Source organism: Erythrolamprus reginae, chromosome 2 (genome assembly GCF_031021105.1).
Source record: "Erythrolamprus reginae isolate rEryReg1 chromosome 2, rEryReg1.hap1, whole genome shotgun sequence".
Classification (NCBI taxonomy): Eukaryota; Metazoa; Chordata; class Lepidosauria; order Squamata; family Dipsadidae; genus Erythrolamprus; species Erythrolamprus reginae.
The window spans coordinates 97701914-97722985 of record NC_091951.1 but is presented as its reverse complement, the minus strand read 5'-3'; the positions used below and the strand labels follow the sequence as shown (position 1 = coordinate 97722985).

The window sequence follows — 21072 nt, the reverse complement described above, 5'->3', positions numbered from 1 at the left end:
ACTTAGGAAAGTAAAGGAAGAAACATTTAACAGGTATATGAGAAATGTCATTGCCATAGCCCCACAAAGAGTGAAACATACTATATTTGTCTTTTTTAGACTTTTCCTAAATGTCATTCTCTTTAGAAAAACAACAGGAGAAGGTAATGTGGAAAAAAACATTTTTTCTACATTTCATAAAAATGGAAGTGAATCCCAAAATAATCGAACCCAGCTGCCTGTCCTAAGTAGCTTTATGCATATTTTAGTTGAGAAGTATAAGATATAATGAAAACTGTTCTGCATTACAATAAACTCTGCATATGAAGTTCAGGATAATACTATGTCAGGATCCACACCCAATGTTAAAGAGCGATTGATTTCAGTTAAACAAAACAGTAGCAAATAAACAGACTTGAAAGCAAGAAATGAATTGTCAGCCCATAGAATGGAATGAAACAGCACTTACCCTTGGAAATCAGTATCAACAAGGAGCCTGACTAAAATTCCTGTCACAGCAACAAGGATTGGATAGTGGTCTACACTTTCCAGTCCTACAGAAGAGAGCAGAGGTTCAAAGTAAATATTAATAGTAATGCAGACTTTCCAAGAGCTTCTTTTGTGACTGCTGATGGAGGCACAGATGAAGACCAACTAGTACAGATCCTCACTAAGTAATATCATTGGTAAGAATCAAGAATGTAATTATTGGTTACTCTAATTAGGGAATTGTTTTAAATTATCCAATTATCAAAAAATTATTGGGAGGGGAGAGGGGGGGGAGAGAGATGGAACCAAAAACATCCTCCAGCACCCTGTTGGCCAAAATGCATGCCCCCCCCCCCCCCAATGCTCCATTTTCGCTAGCAGAGCATTGCAAGCTGGTCCTTTGCTATTTACAGGCCGGCCCTGCAGGCCAGATTTAAGTATCCTATGGGCTGGATCCGACTCACAAGCCTTGAATTTGACACCCCTGCTTTAGCTAAACTTGCTTTCCTCTCTGTTTTGAGCCATTTTGGATACATACATGTAAAATTGATTTTAAAAATCTTCTCCTCATACATTTTAAGAGGCAAGCAACTAATACTAGAGAGAGCGCTTCGTTTTTACAAACACCACTACTTGGTGTCTAGAGTTACAAATATATCTGGAAAAAAACCCGGAAAAAACTACAAAACTGTGGATGTTTGGAAGCTTTTGGAAGCATGAGGCAAGAATGAGACCTGGCTTGGAGAATATTGCAAAGGGGCCTCAGTGAGAAGGCCTAATATGGTCAGCAGTCACCTCACATAGTCTGGGCCTACCTGTCAGCAGTGGAAGAAAAGTGCAAAGTAAGTGGGACACCGCACGTCCTTCCCTATGGAGCGTAGGGAAGCAAAGGCCATTGGGGTTTAGCACAATGGTGCTGGTATCATTGGATGTGGGCAGTGTTCCCTCTAATTTTTTTGAGGGGTGGGCGGAAAAGTATAATGTCTGAGCGGCCGTCCCTTCGGGACTGGGCGGCACAAAAATAATAAATAAATAAACAAACAAACAAACAAACAAATAAATAAAAAACCCACCCTGTTTTGCCTCAGAGAATTTCAAAATAAAATACTGTACTGTGTGTCTATAACCGTGAGCTCATAATAGGGCAACTCTATCAATATCAAAATGCCACTTAAATAGTTGAGCTAGTTTCAAACTAGATTTTGATTTTCTTTCTCTCTTCCTTACTCCCATTCTTTTTCTTTCTCTTTTCCTTCCTCTCTTTTTTCTATCTGTTTCTCTCTCTTCCTCTCTCTCTCCTTCCCTCTCACTCTTTCCCTCTCGGCTTCTGGGCAGGTTTGGAAAACTGAGTTGATGATGATTTTTAAGTGAGCGATTGCTCAGTGCTCAGCTTAGAGGGAACTATGGATGTGGGGCCTGAGGTGACATTTCTCAGGGCAGCAGCCTATTTAAAAATTACAGGCCACAAGAATGTTCTAGAGAAGGGTGATGTACTGGATGTGCAACTGAAACTGGATGATATTTTAAAAGGAACATACAAATACCATTCAGGAGAGTGACCTGGATAATTTTTCTATACTGGCTTTACAAAAGAGGATTGTTACAATTTTGAAGGTTCTACAAGGAGGGACAAAGAAAAAGGAAAACTATTACCATATTTTTCAGAGTATAAGACACACCTTTTTCCTCCCTAAAAGAGGCTGAAAATTTGGGTGCGTCTTAATACTCCAAATGTAGCTTTTCTGAAGCTTTTTGAAAGGCCTAACTAGGTGCTAACTATCTTCCCACTCCTTCTGAAGAACTACCCCAGCCCAAGTCTTTGCAAGCTTGTTTTCATTCCTACTCCCTCTGAAAAAGGCTTTTTCAGCCCTAACCAGGAGATAAAATAATGTGCAGAAGCTGAACAGACTAAGGATGTTAGCCAAATGAATACCTGGTAGGTAGATTTCCCCCCCCCCTATTTTCCTCCCCCCAAACTAAGGGGGGAGGAAAAATGCGGTAATTTGTAGGACATTATTTGAAGATATTAAAAATCAAGATTGTTAAAGTTAAGAGAAGGAATATAACCTTAGTTTATCTTATTAAGATTGAAAAAAAGGTAAAAGGTTTTAAAAAAAGGTAAATTGTTCTCTGATAACCCTTAATGGATTTTGCCAACCAGTCTGAATGACAAACCTGTTCATAGATAAGAAATGAGATCTGGGAAGAACAAACATTTGTTGATGATATGTTACTAAAATTGTTTATACTTGTGATGAAGAGGCAAGTTACATCTTTTCACACATACACACACAAAATTATTTTCCTTGCCCATGTTGTTTTGCCATTTGATTGATTGACTGTGTGCCTGTTTTTTATATATATTGGGACTGTTTTATGAATTTATTAATTTTAAATTGTAATTAGATTGGTGGGCATTGGATTTGTTATTATGTACTGTTTTTTATTATTGTTGTGAGCCGCCCCGAGTTTGCGGAGAGGGGCGGCATATAAATCCAATAAATCTAATCTAATCTAATCTAAAGCTTTTTTGTTTCTTCTTTTCTATACTTTCTACTTTATATTAGTTTCTATTAGCTTTTTTTTAAAAAAATGTAATGTCAATAACATTCTTTTTCCTTTTCTTATTGTATTGTTATTGTGTATCACATTATGTTTATAAATATATAAAAACAGTTTTGCATTCAAATGCACTTATGCATATTCAATAGTACTTCTATTAGCTTTTGGGGCATATCCAAGATATCCTTCTTCTCTATGGATTACTTCATATTTTAAAATTTTTGCTATGAGAACAGATCTCTTGGCCTTGAGTAGGCCAGGCACATGGCCATCCTCTAATGGCTCCTCAGAGTTTAGAGCCAAAAGATCTCGCATCCTACAGCTGTAGCTCTGAGCAAGCAAGGGAGAGTCAGCTTAAAGGTTTTCCTAAGAACTAGATGTTCTCTTTCATTTTCAAATACACTTCTTGGATCTTTATATTAATCACCCGTGAGAAAGACAACAGGTATAGCTGAGGTATACTGAGACCACAATCTGAGGTAAAAGGCTGGCCTAGAATTACTCCTCATGTAAACCCTCATTTCTTTCCCTGAGGGACTGGAAAGAGGAGAGGTTCTTGTGAAGATCCCAAAAATGTTTAAGACCCTTAGACACATTTCAACAAGCAACAGGAAAGCCAAGGGGAATTTCTTCAATAAACAAGAATATTAAGTTACATTATTTGCTTATTTAGCCCAATGTTATATAGCCTGAGTAGAAGAGTTCCACATGACTCCCTAGAATTAGATAACTTTTTATCTTCTGCTTCCAAAACATTTTAATCCTAGAATATCCAAAATATGTGTTTTATCACAAAGATACATCTTTTCTTTAGGAGATGACTGCAAAAAGGAAGAAAAGGTAGCTTACCAGGCAGCCGAAGATTCACCACTCTGTCAAATAAGTTCCGCTCAGCTGTTACACGATTTAGCACCTGATTTAATAGCTGTAGAGAAAGGGAAAGAAGAGTGAATGCAGAAATAAAGTTGAGTACTTTCTGCTTGCAGACTTGCTTCATCATCTGAACAGCAAAGCACGGACAATGTCACATTGTGCATATGGCAGAAACATTGAATTGGGCTAATGACATGAGCAAGACGTTTAAGAGTGATTGCTTATTCTTATTTTCTGGCATTTTCAATCTTCAAAAAAGTATTAAAAACTCAGCCCTGGATATAAAGGCCTCAATACATCACAGTACTCAGCATGGTTTGAATTTAGGTCCTTAATTCATTTTGTTTTTCTTTTTACAGTCCTGTAATTCCTTTTATCGGGGTGGTGTCGGGGCGACTAAATAAAACTGAGCATTTACTGGCCAGATGCCTGTAAGTCCTTTGATGGACATTAACATAATATTAGCAGACACCAACCCTTATAACAGTCCAGAAAATATGTCCATAGCTTTTAATGAAACAGCGACAGCAGATCAGAGTCTCCAGCTGTGATAAACTGAAACTATGAACACATCTAGGCTCTAGATATTTTTACTGAAAGAAACCTTTTAGCTCTTCATTATTTTGGATAATGGACTTTAGGGATAGCAAGTAACAGAATCCAACAAGATTATGTGTGAAAGACACATTGCCTTCAGTCTCAAAGACCATACTGTTTTAAAAGCCAAAATGATTGATGTGTTTCCAAGAGGTTTCTTTTCCCCTTTTTTTAATTAGCTAAAATTTGGAATGTAAAAAACAAGTTGTTTGGGCCAATGTTACTATATTAAAGCACCAAGAGAACATATCAGTATAGTCTGAATATTTTGCATGAACAGTCAAGCCCAAATTTGTGTGACAAAGCAATTTGTATCATTATCATGAATGTGACAAAGCAATTTTCCAGAGATATTTGAAAAAGGAGGCTGTACAAATGTATCCTAGTTTATGTTTATGCCTTTTGCTTCCTGTAAACATCATTGCCATCTACCCTATATCTTCATGTTGAATATACAGATCTGGTGACATTTAAATATGTTCTTGTATTTGTTAAGAAGGATAATCTATGGGTGTATTTCGATCTAGTGGCTTTAAAAGAAAGTTAGGAGAAAGAGATTGGTATGACTTATTCAGAGATTTAAAGATATAGTACAATGTGATTTGTGCATGCATTTAAATGTCTGTATAGCTTTTCCCTGATAAATGAGAATATGTGTAGCTCAGAATTGAAATGTTCTGATGCTCTGAGAACTTGGTTGTTTTCTTGCAGATGTATTAATATCCAAAGTAAATAACATGATCAGGGCTAGTCCTAGCTAACCTGATGGTGTTACCTAATTTGGGTAATGAAGCATTTGCAAAGAAAGCAACCAAGCTCACAGAGCACCATGGACCCCTTATTTTCTCTCTCTCTCTCTCTTTTCTAAAGGGAATCAAATAAGAACTGCAAAATCAAGATATTTATCTTGCAGCAACACATTACAAATAATGACTGCAAAAAATAATTTTATTGGGGAAGAGAAAAAAACCCTGTAGTTCTACACATATCAACCTCCAATCTGTTTATAAGCAGCTAGACAACTTTTAAAAAGGTAATTCAGAAATGAAACCATTAATTGTCCATTAGCTATTAGTGTTTTTCTAAATTATGTACACTATATATGCCAGAAAGTATTTGATATTTCACACACACACAAAATACCTGTGCAAGTCTCCTGAGTAATAGTTCTGAAGAAGGACGATTCCAATCCAAAAAAATCTCTGGAGCTAGAGTGACAGTCATTTCCAAGACCCTGAGAAGGCTCACTGACAAATCAAAGCAAGTTGCACACACCTTCAATTGGCGACTATCTACGAAGTTTCTTTCTAGGCGTTCCGCAGCTTGTTGGATCTACCCAGACAAGAGGACGCAATTATGGGGATTGAAGAAATAGGAAACACAGAACAAATAACCACATCTAGAAAAGTTGAACTGTTATAGCCGCCCTGAGTCTTTCGGGATTGGGTGGCATAGATGGCGAATTAAATAAATAAATAAATAAATTTTAATTCCGCTAGTAATCAGCAAAAATAACACCTGGAACATTTTGGTTACTCCAGGTATAAATTAAACAAAATCTGGGCATGTAGAGCAAGGCTGATGTGTCTTGCTCCCTTTCACAACTCTCTACGGCTCATATCCCATGGGTCTCTCTCATACAAACCCAAACTAGCTATTCTCTGCACAACTAATCATTAAGTTGGCGCAATCCCTACCTTCCTAAGAACCTGTGCTGATTATGCTATCCCCTAACAAAGGACAAATGCATTCATTTTCCAGTACCTTATTACTTGTTTGAAATTAGATTTATGTTGGACCATAGACTCACCTCTTGAATCATGCCAATAAACTCTGAGAAGGCCCAGTTTAATTGGTTAAGGACACTATTGAGGAAACTAGGTGCCATTTCTTGGTCACTGCGCAATAGATCTGCCATGTGTCGCTGCAGCAAGGTGGATGGGCATGGCTCTGGAAGCAAACAGCAGATTAAAAAAAGGCCTCACCACGAGAAAGTGATGGAAACCATTGGTCTACAATCACATCAAAGTGAGGAAGAGCTAGAATACATTTGGCATTCACAGGTGGGTATCTTGCATTTTATTTCTTATTTTCTTCATTTTTCTGTTTACATATTTATTAACAAATATTTCTATTAATTTTTTAATGGTTTTAATAGTGAAAATGTTTGACAGTTTTCCAATGGATAATGGAAAGAGCAGAAGAAAAGAAAGGAAAAAGAGATGGACAATAGTAAGAATAGGAAATTATATGTACCAGCAACTTAATTCAGGGAGCCAAAACTCTGCCGACATCCTTTTTTTCTGACTTCTATGCCTTTCTCTTCACCTTCTTGCCCCCATTTGAGCAGACTGTTTTGATGTCTAGAAACAAATTCTAATGTAAAAGTGTTGTTTGTGTGTGATGTGGCGATGGGATTTGTTGATGACCACAGTTCTGTAATTCTGACTTGCTACCTGAGAAATATTTCTCTGTAGAATTACACTGCAGTTTTGCTTGGAGAGAGTCTGTCACGCCTCTCAAGTGAATTAGTATCTCAACTGACCCAGCACAAATGCCATTCTCAACTTCCTAATGATGAAACATTCTCCATCACTGCAGGTTTTCAGTGTGCAGAGGTGGCTAAAACTTACATAATGCCCTTGCAGCAAATCTGGAGGGATTTTTTTTATCTCTCTGACTTAAAGAGGAAAGTCCAAGCTTGAAGCATTCATGTTCTCTCAAAATGTGGGTTGGTTGGTTGATTTTATTTTATTTTATTTATTTTTAAGATTTATAGGTTGCCCAACTCCTTATAGACTCTGGGGAGGCATCTAAATGAAGCTTGGGCAATTCAGTTGCTCTTAATCTCCCCAAACTTTATAAGTTCAGTTTTTGTGTATTTTTAAGTAGTTTTGGACAAATGAAAGGCCAGGCGAAATATCGCCTGGACGAAAATTGCCGATGGCGGGAACCAACTCGGCTCCCCCATCAGCTAAGGGGCGTTCCCCGCGATAGCGTGGGAACGCCCCTGAGCAATCAGCGGCCGCTCGGGCATTCTGGGAAAGCCGAGGGGCGGGGCATGTGCCCTTTATCAGGGCTTGCTTGCCCTCCCCTGGCTTCCCTTGCCGACGAGCTCGCCGCAAAACGGACCAGCAAGCCTTTTCTCCCGCTAGGAAGAAGCTGAGGACGATGCCTTTTCGGAACCCCTGGGATCGCTAAGGATCGCCAGGGGCAGCTCAGGTTTACTTTGCTTGGGGAAAGGGGAAAGGTGGTCGGATGGCTTACGGGGCCGGTGGCTCCGCCCCCCCCACCTTGTGTGGGTGGCGGCGGGGCGCGCGGAGGCTTCGCCTGCTTGCCTGCTGGGATCGTGGTTCGGACGGCCCTGTTGGCGATGGTCACAGAGCTTTCACCAGGGCGAGTGCTGGGGAGGGAGCGGCAACAGCACCTTCCCCCACGTGGTTTGTGTTGCGAGTGCAGGGGTCTCGGGCGGGCCGCACACAGGGTGGCGCCGGGGTGTGTGCCACGTGGCTTGCACGCACACCGTTCCCAGCATGGCAGGTTGCGCCGAGCTTTGCTTTTGTAGGGGGGGGGGGGCGGGGCAAGGCCTGACTTCAACATGCCGGCGCCCTTCCCTCCCCCCTTCACTTGAGGCATCTCAATTAGACACCGATCTGCAAAAGTGGTGGGTTGCTTCCATTCATTCCGGTTCAGCAAACTGGTAATGGCCGTGATGTTGTATGAAAGGAGAGATTAGCACTCCCCTGGATAAGGATGGAAGAGGCCCTTGTGGTCTTTGCAACACGCGTAGGGTTAAGGCTCTACCACTTACTTCATGGCATTACTTCACACACACACACACACACAAAGAAATCATCTAAAATAAACATTCTTTGTTTGTTTGTTTATATTACATTACATTCTATATATTGCCCATCTCACTGGGGCAACTCTGGGCAAGTCATGATTTGTCTTCAGACTATTTACTTCATTAGGGAGATTATTTGATGAGGTATGGAATAAACTATCATTTGTTTGGTGCTATTTTAGATGGTCAGTCATAACAAGTATGCCATAAAATTATTATTAAAATGATTTAATAGATTTAAGTCAGTAGACTTGAATCGATTGAGCTTAAAATGAATGAATCAAAATGATCTAATTTTTTTAAGTCAGTATACTTGAGTGGATTGAGAAATTAACTGATTTAATTTATTTAAACTGTATATTTGAAGGGGTTTAGCATAAACTGATTGATAAAATGATTTATTTATTATGTCAGTATAGTAAAATTGATTGAGCTCGAATTGAATTATAAAAATGATTTTATGGATTTAAGTCAATAGACTTGAATTGATTGAACTTAAAATAAATGAATCAAAATGATCTAATTTAATTTGGGCTAGTATACTGGAATGAACTGATCATAAGAGGAATGAATTAAAACGAGCTAATTTATTGAAACGATTATATGGGAATTGGTTGAACATAAAGTGATTTTAAAAAATATGATTTAGGTTATTAAGTCAGTATATGGGAATGGATTGTGCTTAATGAATTATAAGAATGGTTTAATTTATTAAGTTAGTATATTTGAATTGAGTGAGCTTAAAATGAATTAATTTGAAATTAAACTGAGTTACTGAGGGTCACAACACATGGGTTGTGATATTACAGCGGGGGTGGTGGGGGAAAAAACCCCCCCCCTCTGCCCGCCCCACCAATTCCACAGGGCAATCCGAGCATCCCCTTAAGGCAATTTTTAGCGTACACAAATTTGGAGAAATAAGGCTCCTGTACGCCAGTTAAATATTGGGGTAGGCCAAACAAGCCACTAGGTTATGAGCATTGGTTAGAACGAGACATATAATTGAACCATAATGTGGTGGACATAGAAATGGTATGGGGATTAAAAATTTCATATTTGAAATGCTTTTCAGCAGCCCGGTCTCACTACCATTTGATAACAGTTCTTTCATACCCAGTGGATAATGGCGCCCTCCTATGGCATTTTCTCACAAGAGGGACAATAACAAGCAGGGATAGTAGCCATGAAACCAGGTTAGGTGGTGTTTGAGCAACTGGATCTATGGAAAGACTGCTTTGTCAGTGAGAATGGCTGGTAGTGATCAAAAGACTGTAGCATTACTATAGACCTTGGCCCCTTTTGTTCATCATAGCTTCAGGGGACTTAGCTGGCTTTTGACAGCAACTTTGCAGTTAAAACCTTGGCTTCTGCTCATAAGCGGGTTTAGAAGAAACACTACAACAAATGATGAGGGTTTTCTGCTACTTGGAAGGCTGTTAACCTTTATTACACTTTTATCAAGCATTATAAATTTCTGCACTTCATTTGGAACAGCGCTGCTGAATATAAAGGATTTGTTTCTTCCTATGTAAGGATCTCCTACCGAGAGCACTGTGTAGAAATATATCTTGTCCTTTCTTTGAAGCATTGTGGAATGGGGACCTAAGAAGCTGTTTGGCAGACAGGTCTGGCATATGTTTCTTTATCACATTGAAAATAGCAATTAGGTTATTGGGCGGTAAGTAAACATAGCCTCATGCTACTCCCTTACCCTCAATTTAAAATAAATAAATAAATAATGGCTCTCACACTTTAAGAAGGGTGACAGTGTTAATATAAACTGTTATGGCAGGTGAAACATGTTCTACACCTTACATAGAAAAATTTGTTTATTAAAGCTTTTGTTGAGAATATATACATGTTATCAGGCCAGAGGTTTACTTTGGTATGTTTTCCTCTTCACTTTCAAGTTGGCTTAATGGCAATCCTCCTGGTCAAATATGCCCTGAGGAATTATCTTTGTTAATTTTATGGCCATACTTAACTAGTGATGTACTGCACTAAAGGAGTACTTGGTAACAGGGGGGTTTTTCTTATGTGCTTGCTCCTGGGTATTTATTATTGTTATTATTATTATTATTATTATTATCATGATGTGCCAGATCCTGGAGCAGTTGCGCATGGAAGTCATTATGTCTCCCCGAATGGTGCTATTAATATTCTGAATTTTTGCCACATTTCCAAATGTGAAGTTATTGTACTGGAGGCTACAACAGTACGGGTGTAGTTGGTAGCAAGCCCCCCCCCCCCCTCTTTCTGGACAAGCAAAACTGAAAGATACTATTAATACCATAACTACAGCCTGCAGATCCCCATGTCATTACCATGCTGAAGGTTGGAAATCTCCCAAATTCTGGCTAATCCTCTCATGAGTAAGACAATGAGGAACTGGATTGAGGGGGCAATAGCCTGGCTCTGTTTAAAAGTGCTATTGCTAACATGTTGTAAGCCGCCATGAGTCTAAGGAGAAGGGCGGCATAAAAATCGAATAAATAAATAAATAAATTAGTCGGCTTATCTCAACCCCCTTTAGTTTTTTCATAAGAAATGGTATAGTCACTTACCGGAATGGGGGGCTTGCAAGAACGCTAAGCATTGAGGCCATCTGAATCAAACTCACGTTTGAGTTGATTTTAAGCTTAATATAATTATTAAGCATTATATTAATTGTTTTTAATGAATAATTCAGAAAATGTTATTATCATAAACAATATTGAAGTCGTGGTGCCAGGATGGTACCATTAATATTATGGTTATATTGATTAAGTCATGTTGGTAAAGCTAATCCATGCGCTAACGGTAAAGAAAGCATTGGCATGGGCCTTTGCTTATCTTCATAAATTTCTTGCAATTATTTTACTCCCTGGGTTAGCAAGCAAGGCCACGGAACATATTGGCTAATCCCCCTGGCATTTTAATACTGGAGGAAGAGTATTATGATTTCCTGAGAGGAATACAGGAACATGGGACTGCGACTATGGTGTACAGCTGGCCCATCAGTGGAGTGAAGCGAGCCAGCAACAGGAGGCCCAGTCTGTTAACAGGGAGTATGTGTGCATGGGCAGGCGGTTGGCAGCCACATGGCATAGGCTGGGGCGCAGGGTACCCAGAATTGGAGGACGGCGCCATCGCTCAAGCAAAGGAATGAAGGTTGGACCACATGGTTACATGCCATCATGTAGGGGCAACAGGTGGGCTTAGCTCTCCTAACAAAAGACCTTGGCGTCAAACTATTTCAGGATAGGGGGAATGACCAAGAGATGGTCCAAGGAAAGGACTCAGACTGGGGAGAAATTAGTAAGCTGCTATACATTGCCCAGTTTCAGGGGCAACGGGCATTGGATGAGACCCAGATCCTCACCCAACGAGGCGAGGCTGTTTCACACGACAGCCAAAAAAATGGCCTTTGGGACATGGTAGGTCTGCAAGGTGCTGTCATGATCTCATAGTAGTGGATCATGCAAGGTTCCCTGGGCCAGCAAACTGATGTTAAATAGCGGCTGCGGCAGCCGCGTTGGTTACACATGGTGGCTGACCAATAACGCAGATGGTGGATTGATCACTGGCCTGGTATATCAAACAAGGATAGATGCCGAGGTATGACGGACTCAGTGCAAGTAAAACGATGAAGCCAGGGAAGGGTGCCTTTTAAAATAACAGTTAGGGGCCATTACAGGAGGATCGGCAAGATATCGGGTGGTATTCCCTCAACAATACTGAATGCAGGTTTCAACAAGTTCTCAGCAAAGTAATGAATCCGGTGGCAGATGGAAGTCAGTGGCTTTCATAAAGTAGATTCAGAGCACCTGAGTACAAGCACTCTTGGGATCGGGTGGCTAACACTGTCTTTGTATCCTTATCGTTTCTCTAGGTCCTGGCCCTGCTCCACTTGGTTACGTGCGAAGTGCGAAGGAGCTGCCCTTCTGTTGCCCACAGTAGTGAACTGCAGCCACAGCGTGGCTTGGTGGCTGAACATTGAGCTGCAACATTATCTTCAGGAATGTGGAGGTTGCTGAGTCGCTGGGGCTTCAGCGGAAAGGCTTGAGCTCGGAGGTCTTCGTTTGAGACGGGTCTCTTCCGTTGTGAAAAGTCGGGAGCAATGATGGGCCGGACCCAGATTGTTGGTGTTGCACACAGGTGGCAACGACCTGGTGATGGACTTGGCTCAGTGGCGTCAAGTCATGGCAGTCCCCCGGGGTTGGCAGAGCATATGGAACAGATTGTTGGTGTTGCACACGGGTGGCAACGACCTGGTGGTGGCGAAGGACTTGGCTCAGTGGCGTCAAGTCATGGCAGCCCCCCGGGGCTTGCAGAGCATATGGAACAGATTGCTGGTGTTGCACGCGGGTGGCAACGACCTGGTGGTGGTGAAGGACTTGGCCCAGTGGCGTCAAGTCGTGGCAGTCCCCCGGGGCTTGCAGAGCATATGGAACAGATTGTTGGTCTTGCACACGGGTGGCAACGACCTGGTGTCGGTGAAGGACTTGGCACAGTGATGTCATGTCATGGTGAACCACCGGTCGTACGGGGCCTACGGCCGTGGTGTGTGGTTCTGGTGTATGGTTCTGATACCCCCACAGGGAGGGGACGCGGAGTTGCCGTCACACCAACAGCTGTTGACGGGACTAGGTTATGGGTTAACATGGCAGGGGGAGGCAAAGTGATCTGACACACGGGCATGTGTTTTTAAACCCCCCCCCCCCCCTAGCTTTCACTGGGTCAATTTAGGAAGATGTCAGGAGTGGCAATTTTTACACAGACCTGCAGTGGTGCCTGCGTGAGCTGGGGCAGGCTTAGGGGGGGAGCAGGGGGCCAAGATAGAGATCTGACCCCCTGCTGTGGCAGAAACGGGGCGGAAAGGGTATCAGTAGCAACTGTGTGTTCTCCTTTGGGCATCTTTTGTAAGATGATTGGCACCCCCATTGCACAACTCACGCTTCCTCCACGGACGGAGAGGTGCGAAGGGAGTGCCCTTGGGGCTCACCTACGTCATTTCCGGTTCCGGGTCATGCAAGGTGAGCCCTCCCACATGCTGGGCGTGGCTTTCGGGTCAGGAGTAGGCGGGACACGCCTCACCCTGACCAGGCTTGGAGTAACGCCCATTTAAGTTGCCCAAGTATGTTGTGTTCAGGAAACTCCGCCCCATTTAGTGACCCCTGCAGGTCTTTCTGTTAATATTTAATAAAGTGACCCATTTTACCCAGCTTGGTGTCCGAGTGTTCTTTTCCCGTCCAAGGCAAATGAAAGGCCAGGCGAAATATCGCCTGGACGAAAATTGCCGATGGCGGGAACCAACTCGGCTCCCCCATCAGCTAAGGGGCGTTCCCCGCGATAGCGTGGGAACGCCCCTGAGCAATCAGCGGCCGCTCGGGCATTCTGGGAAAGCCGAGGGGCGGGGCATGTGCCCTTTATCAGGGCTTGCTTGCCCTCCCCTGGCTTCCCTTGCCGACGAGCTCGCCGCAAAACGGACACCCACCCACCCTCCGCTCAATCCAGGATGTTTTTATAGGTCGCCTGGTTTGGGGCCGAGTAGGAATTTTTGCAGTCTTAGGGCATTTGCTACAGATTGTTTTTCGCCTACTCCATCCTGGACGAGGGTAAGGATTTGTGGTTACGGGGTGCATCTGTATGTAAATAGGTTCTGATTCAGCAATTGGATGTTTATATTCTTGGTCACTCTATGGCAGAAACGGGGCGGAAAGGGTATCAGTAGCAACTGTGTGTTCTCCTTTGGGCATCTTTTGTAAGATGATTGGCACCCCCATTGCACAACTCACGCTTCCTCCACGGACGGAGAGGTGCGAAGGGAGTGCCCTTGGGGCTCACCTACGTCATTTCCGGTTCCGGGTCATGCAAGGTGAGCCCTCCCACATGCTGGGCGTGGCTTTCGGGTCAGGAGTAGGCGGGACACGCCTCACCCTGACCAGGCTTGGAGTAACGCCCATTTAAGTTGCCCAAGTATGTTGTGTTCAGGAAACTCCGCCCCATTTAGTGACCCCTGCAGGTCTTTCTGTTAATATTTAATAAAGTGACCCATTTTACCCAGCTTGGTGTCCGAGTGTTCTTTTCCCGTCCAAGGCAATGTAAGTACACAGAGTATAAACTTGCATGGAAATGGGCAACTAAGTAATAGTCATGTGCCATATTTCTTATCTGTAGGAGCGTATTCTGTTGAAAGGCTTCACTTCTCCCCCTTCTCCATTTCCATGGCTCTCCTTGGTCGTTCATTAAGCTGGTTAAAACTTTAGTTTTCTTTTGCAGGTCTTCTTCGCAGAGGGTTATACGTTGTGGTAAGGTCACATTATGGAATCGTATAAATTGTAATTATAAGCAAGTACCTATTTAACTGTATTAATGGCTTTAATTGTGTTTCCAGCATTCAGTTTTGACTTTAATATTTTGCGGACCCTCCTGATGTATTCCTTTTGGGTTGACTCTTTGACTTTTCCATTCAAAATGTTGCTTCCAATATGCCTAGCTATTTGTAACTGTCACCCTTTGCTAATGCTTTCATTGTGCATTTTCTAGTTCTATTCCTTCTATTTTTTTTCATTTTTCCTTTCTCCGTGGATAAATAAATTTGTGATCAAAAGACTGCAAAATCCAAGAAAATATTGATCAGCATTATGCTTTGAGGAAGTGAGAGAAGCACATGAGTAATCCAACCAGGCAGAAAGACCTGAAGGTTTTCAAATTCAGACATTCCATACCAAGGTAAGAGCCAGAGAACATCTGACCTTCTGCAGTTGCCTGTATCCTCTTTCTCTTTGCACATAAGAAAGACTTTGGGGAGATGGAGAAGGCTCATTCCCTTTGGGGCTAAATTAGGCCATCTCTTTTCAATTAATTTGGTATTAATTATTCAATACTGTACACCTCAAAATAGCAGAGAGAAGTATCAGTAGCACCAGGATCTAATGTCCTGCCTTAGATTTTTCGCATCCTCCCAGAGAAACAAATACCGAACTGTCAAGAGTTTGCCAGCAACAAGAGAAGGAGAAAAAAATGAACCATGGCCCAGGAGGGTTCACAAGCTCACGGCAGGGATGAAGCACCACAATAGCCTTAGCAAAGACCACTAAACAAATATCTGAGTCAGAATTGGACATTTGATGGGAAGAAATTATTTCTTCTGATCTTTTCTGTTCTGTCTTTGCTGGAGGAGCATTTTAAGAAAAAAAAAGGGGCAGGAAAGAATAAAAATGAAAAGGACAGTAAATGGCATGGTTATAAGAGGAATGTGCGATAGATAGCACACAGGCAACAGCCATATATGCCTGCTGTGCACTCAGAAACTGCCCTCCAGTTAAAAGCAGGTATATTCATCTACCTTGATGCATATATGATGTCATCACATCACCATTAATACAACTTTTAAAGCCATCATTCAGGATATCCAATCATATTGCCTTACTCTCCTACTCTAGTTTCCAAAGGCTAAACCTTTTTTTACAACTGACCACGTGTCTAAAGCAAAGAGAAGAGAAGAGAGATCTTGTTAAAGGAACCTTTTACCATCCTTTAGTCAGAATATTAGCAGGAAATAACTTCTAGGTCTAAGAAATAAAGAAATTATGGTATACAGATGAAAAAAATGCTGATCTTTTAAAAGAAAGAATAATTGGATATTACCTCCCGAGCTGCAAGATAAATAACTTTTAACCTTGCTTTATATGATTTCTCTGAATGACTGTAAAAAGCATCATGCCTCAGATACTGTACATAAAGAACAGAAATCATAGAAACATAGAAGACTGACGGCAGAAAAAGACCTCATGGTCCATCTAGTCTGCCCTTATACTATTTTCTGTATTTTATCTTAGGATGGATATATGTTTATCCCAGGCATGTTTAAATTCAGTTACTGTGGATTTATCTACTACGTCTGCTGGAAGTTTGTTCCAAGGATCTACTACTCTTTCAGTAAAATAATATTTTCTCATGTTGCTTTTGATCTTTCCCCCAACTAACTTCAGATTGTGTCCCCTTGTTCTTGTGTTCACTTTCCTATTAAAAATACTTCCCTCCTGGACCTTATTTAACCCTTTAACATATTTAAATGTCCTCCAGACTATACAGATTGAGTTCATTAAGTCTTTCCTGATACGTTTTATGCTTAAGACCTTCCACCATTCTTGTAGCCCATCTTTGGACCCGTTCAATTTTGTCAATATCTTTTTGTAGGTGAGGTCTCCATCATTACTCTTTTCAGTAGCTCTTTATACTCTTATCAAATGCATAGATGTGTTTTTTATGTTCAGAGTTCAAAACAGCCACTTAGACCATTAAGCCAGTCCCTTCTCAGTGCAGTTTGAGGGAGTCAAGTTGGGTTGCTACCTGCATTTGGAAAAGCAGCTGCAGACAGGCAGAAACTTTATCAAGGACACTTCCCTCTTACTGTTTATACTGTACACTCATGCACACCTTTATTCCCAGGCAACCAAGGTGGTGTTTTCAAGAAGGTGCTGTTGTCTAGAGACAACCTCATCCCATCCAGGTTCTCACCTTAGAAAAGCAAACACTAAGTAAGGAAGGAGGGGGGGTGTAGCAGGAAAGATGATAAGCAAAGGCATACAGACAGGGAAGTGGAGGTGACGTTGGCAGCAATTTACAAGCAGTCAAGAGGACTATTACTCAACTGCCAGGATCACAAGCTATGATGAGCAGCATATCCTGTGGGAAGTCCTGCCTGGAGCGTGGACCTTTGCCTGGAGCCCAGGTGCAACTAGAAAAGGAGCAACCACATTGAAGCAGCACCTCACCACCACAATGTTTAGGAAAAAACAAAGGTTGCATGCTTCACAGAGTTTGAAACTTCTGTTTGAACTGAGCATAAAGGGCTGAATATTAAAGACATGTTTACATGGCAAATCACCTTGCAAGTCCTAAAAGGATTATATATTATAACCCTGTACAGTGTAGAAATCCAAACAAAAAAACATTCTGGTCAGATAGCTCTCTTGTTCTAACACACTTAACAAAGCACAGCCTATCATTTCTCTGTCAAATTGCTATTAATATGTTTGCTTTAATAACCATACTATGGGTTAAATCCATGATTTCATGGATTGAATGTTGTAGGCATAAAGAGTAGGTTTTGGTCTTACAGACTAGAATCAAATTATCCATATTTCTTTTCACAAGGCTAAACATTCCCAGTTCCTAAAACCTTGGCTTCTCAGTATCAACCAGATTAGCAGCCCAATCTAAAACCTGGAAAAAATATTTCTTTGTTAACGCAGTAATAACCTATATCAAACTAATCTCATAAGTGTGATTCAAATAGCAAAGAGTAATACAGTTCCTCCAAATTAAAATAGCAACCATTAAAATAGAAAATTAGACAGACGCAGAAGCTCTTTATAGCATGTTTTTGGTTTGCTACACAAGAGAAACCAAAGCTCCCCCTACAGCTTGTAACTACAATTTCTCAAACTCTAAAACAACTTTTGCAAAATAATTCTAAATGTGGAAATTCTGGGAGAATATCTTAGAATAACACGTGATAAAGGAAGAAAGAACTAGTATATAATATCAATCCATTGGTTAAGTGCATGACAGAATTACATGTAATAAAGGCTGTTTCCTTAAAGGGGTTGGGCACAGCCCAACTCACTTTGCAAGCTTGGCAGATTGGCATCTTCTGGTTTGGTTTTCAGCAAATGAGGAAGCCGCGTGTACCTGTATCCAAATCCACAGCCCTAGAGGGAAAGGGGGGAAAGGGTGCTTGGTTCCATTACTTTTTACAAGGAAATCTGAGACTCTCTCACCAGAAATTAAGTGTGCAAACAGTAACAGGAGAATTCATGTAGAGGGCACCCGCTGGTTTAAAGCAACCTGACCCTGCTAAACCAGCTGAGAAACTAAGAAAGAATATATTCTTACCCGCCACAGTCGTACAAGAATCCAGTTAGTCTGTGCCCAAGGTCTTTGCTCATATGGGGCCAGCAGATTCCTCATCATGGATATTCGTCTGCCAAAATAAGACCAAAAAAAATCAACTCCTGAACAGGGGAAGGAGAAATACAAGGCAGGGAAGAAGTAGAAATACAATGCAAAAAAGTAGAAGAAGCCATTTTCATGCTTGCAAGAACTATAGGGAATAATAATAATAATAATAATTGTTGTTGTTGTTGTTGTTGTTGTTGTTGTTATTATTATTATTATTATTATTATTATTATACAAGTTCCACTGGAACTTGTGCCGGAACTACCATTTACCAGTGGCAAAGAACTGATGGGATCATAAGCCCGAAAAAGTGGTTGAAAATGAGCAAGCAAAACTACTGTGGGACTTCCGACTTCAGACTGACCGAATTCTGAAGCATAACACACCAGACATTGTGATTGTAGAGAAAAAGAAAGTATGAATCATCGACATCGCAATCCCAGGAGACAGCAGAATTGAGGAGAAGCAGCTAGAGAAACTAGTGAAATACGAAGATCTAAAAATCGAGCTGCAACGACTCTGGCATAAGCCCGTGAAAGTGGTCCCAGTGGTACTTGGCATGCTGGGCGCAGTGCCAAAGGATCTCAGCGGACATTTGAAAAACATCGGAATTGACAAAATCTCCATCTGTCAATTGCAAAAGGCCGCTTTACTGGGATCAGCAAACATAATTCGCCGCTACATCACACAGTCCTAGGTGCTTGGGAAGCGCCTGACTAGTGATGAAATACGAAATCCAGCATAGTGATCTCGTTTGCTGTGTTGTACTGACGTAATAATAATAATAATAATAATAATAATAATAATAATAATAATAATAATAATATTTATTATTATTATTATTATTATTATTATTATTATTATTATTATTTAGATTTGTATGCTGCCCTTCTCTGAAGACTCGGGGCGGCTCACCGGATGTAAAAACAACACAACAACAAATCTAATTAATAAAAAAATTACTACTAAAATCCCATATATATTAAAATCAGTCAGCCAATTCATTCAATTACAAAACGTGTGCCTAACTTAAGGAAGAAAAGAGGCAGCGTGTTTTAGGACATACATTTTTATTCAGGGAAGAAAGAACCAAGCACTTACTGATCTTCTGGAATCCTCTCCACAGCCCGAAGTGAGTGGGGATAGCAAACGTAGCTGGCTAATGCTTGCATTAGGGAGTCTCTAATGTCTGAATATAAAAATAAGAGAGAATTTTAATGAGATAGAAAATCTAACTGCAACTCTGGTTACGAGAATGCATTTTTACTGAAATAATGGAAGGCAGCTAAGAAGCCAAGACAAAGGAATCCACAAGATATAAATGATTTCATTCTGCATTAGACTGAAGTTCGATAAATGAAATAATACCCCGACTGCTGTTCCCCAAATGACAACCGGAAACCAGAGAACACTCAATAACCCTGAATGAAGTCTGCTGATTTTATTCTCGACAGACCATCATGGACATCCTACTGAGCTTCAGATCACCCTCAGTGTCGTTTTCAATAAGACAAAAATGATCTCTCCCAACCCAGAAAGAGAGGATCACAAAAAGAGATCAAAAAGAGATGGGGGGGAAATAAGTAATTCCACCCAGTTTTGTTTTTGATCTTCCAAAGTATTTCTTCCACTGTTACTAATCAATTGGGATTTAGTTCCCCACTTCCCACTCGCCCTGTCTTACAACCAAGAAAAGACACCCCTTAAAAGAAGAGCGGCCTACCTGTGCCTACAATTCTTGGGTCAGCAAAATGCTTGGCTAATATGGCAGCGAGGCGTGTCAATGTATCTTCATAGCCTGAAAAGAAGTTCGAAATACTAAAGACTGCGAATGTATAGAAAATTTCTGCACCTGCATTTTCACAAGTACAGTGCAATAGAACAGATGTCCACAGTTAGCTTTCTTATTTATGTCTTTGTTTTGAATTCCTGGGAGGCAAAACCAGAAATCCAGATTTTCACGATTAAAACAAAAACAAAGTCTGCATCTTTCCCCATTCATGGCAAATTTTCCATGCAAATACATGACTGATGTTTATACTGAGCTAATTTTATTTAGTGTGGATTTTCCTGGATATACACAAGATTGTCTCTAGGAATAACACTTCCGTTTACTTGTATATGGACGCTTTATGAAAAGCTTTGCGTGTATTACTGGATTATTTTATTTAATGTTGATTTTTTTAAACATTTCAATTCCATGCAGAACCAGTTGCCATAACATTAGAGTCTTCAAGCAAGTACAAATATTCTTATTTTAAAATATTACTTGATAACAAACATTCACATATTAATATCAGCTACCCCCAGTGTTAGATTGTGAAAATGGGTATACTTGTTGTTCTGGGCTCTCTGGTAGGAGCCTCCCGAAAATTCAAGGGTACAAATTGCAGACACACACACACACACGTTTGAAAATTCAAAACAATGTTCTTTATCACAAAATTCAAAATAAACTAAGCACTCTTTTTGTATTGCAAAGAGCACTCGTCCCAAAACAACCGGGTAGTTTGTACAATTTCCCTTAAGCAGTCATTAAGTACTTAGCTAGCAGCTGTGAAGAAACTTCACACCCCTTCTTCTTCCAATGAATTGAGACACACACACACACACACGTTGCTCTGCTGTGGTTTCAAAGGCGTGAAAAATCAACAAACAAAGTCCAGAAAACAGCAACACACGATTCCTGAAGAACTGCGATCAGATACTCTTTCACAACGGCCAAACCCACACGCTGCTATTTATAGCAGCAGCCCTAATTACTGGAGCCCCACCC

At 40.9% G+C, this 21072-nt stretch overlaps 1 protein-coding gene and 1 non-coding gene across 4 annotated transcripts in view; one reads left to right on the top strand and one right to left on the bottom strand.

Moving 5' to 3' along the window:
• The window catches only part of RNF123 (ring finger protein 123), a 127736-nt gene that overhangs the window by 54642 nt on the left and 52022 nt on the right, over positions 1 to 21072 (bottom strand). For all 3 annotated transcript variants that reach the window (XM_070738874.1, XM_070738872.1, XM_070738873.1), the window contains 8 exons: positions 20020 to 20094; positions 19398 to 19485; positions 18233 to 18320; positions 17964 to 18048; positions 6311 to 6450; positions 5644 to 5832; positions 3880 to 3955; positions 449 to 533 (listed from right to left, as the gene is read on the bottom strand). In XM_070738874.1, the coding sequence (XP_070594975.1) occupies positions 449 to 533; positions 3880 to 3955; positions 5644 to 5832; positions 6311 to 6450; positions 17964 to 18048; positions 18233 to 18320; positions 19398 to 19485; positions 20020 to 20094 (826 nt within the window). The remainder of the gene's footprint in view (positions 1 to 448; positions 534 to 3879; positions 3956 to 5643; positions 5833 to 6310; positions 6451 to 17963; positions 18049 to 18232; positions 18321 to 19397; positions 19486 to 20019; positions 20095 to 21072) is intronic.
• Positions 8213 to 8335, top strand: LOC139163290 (U6atac minor spliceosomal RNA). Its single transcript, XR_011558453.1, has one exon. It is a non-coding gene; the product is annotated as a U6atac minor spliceosomal RNA (small nuclear RNA).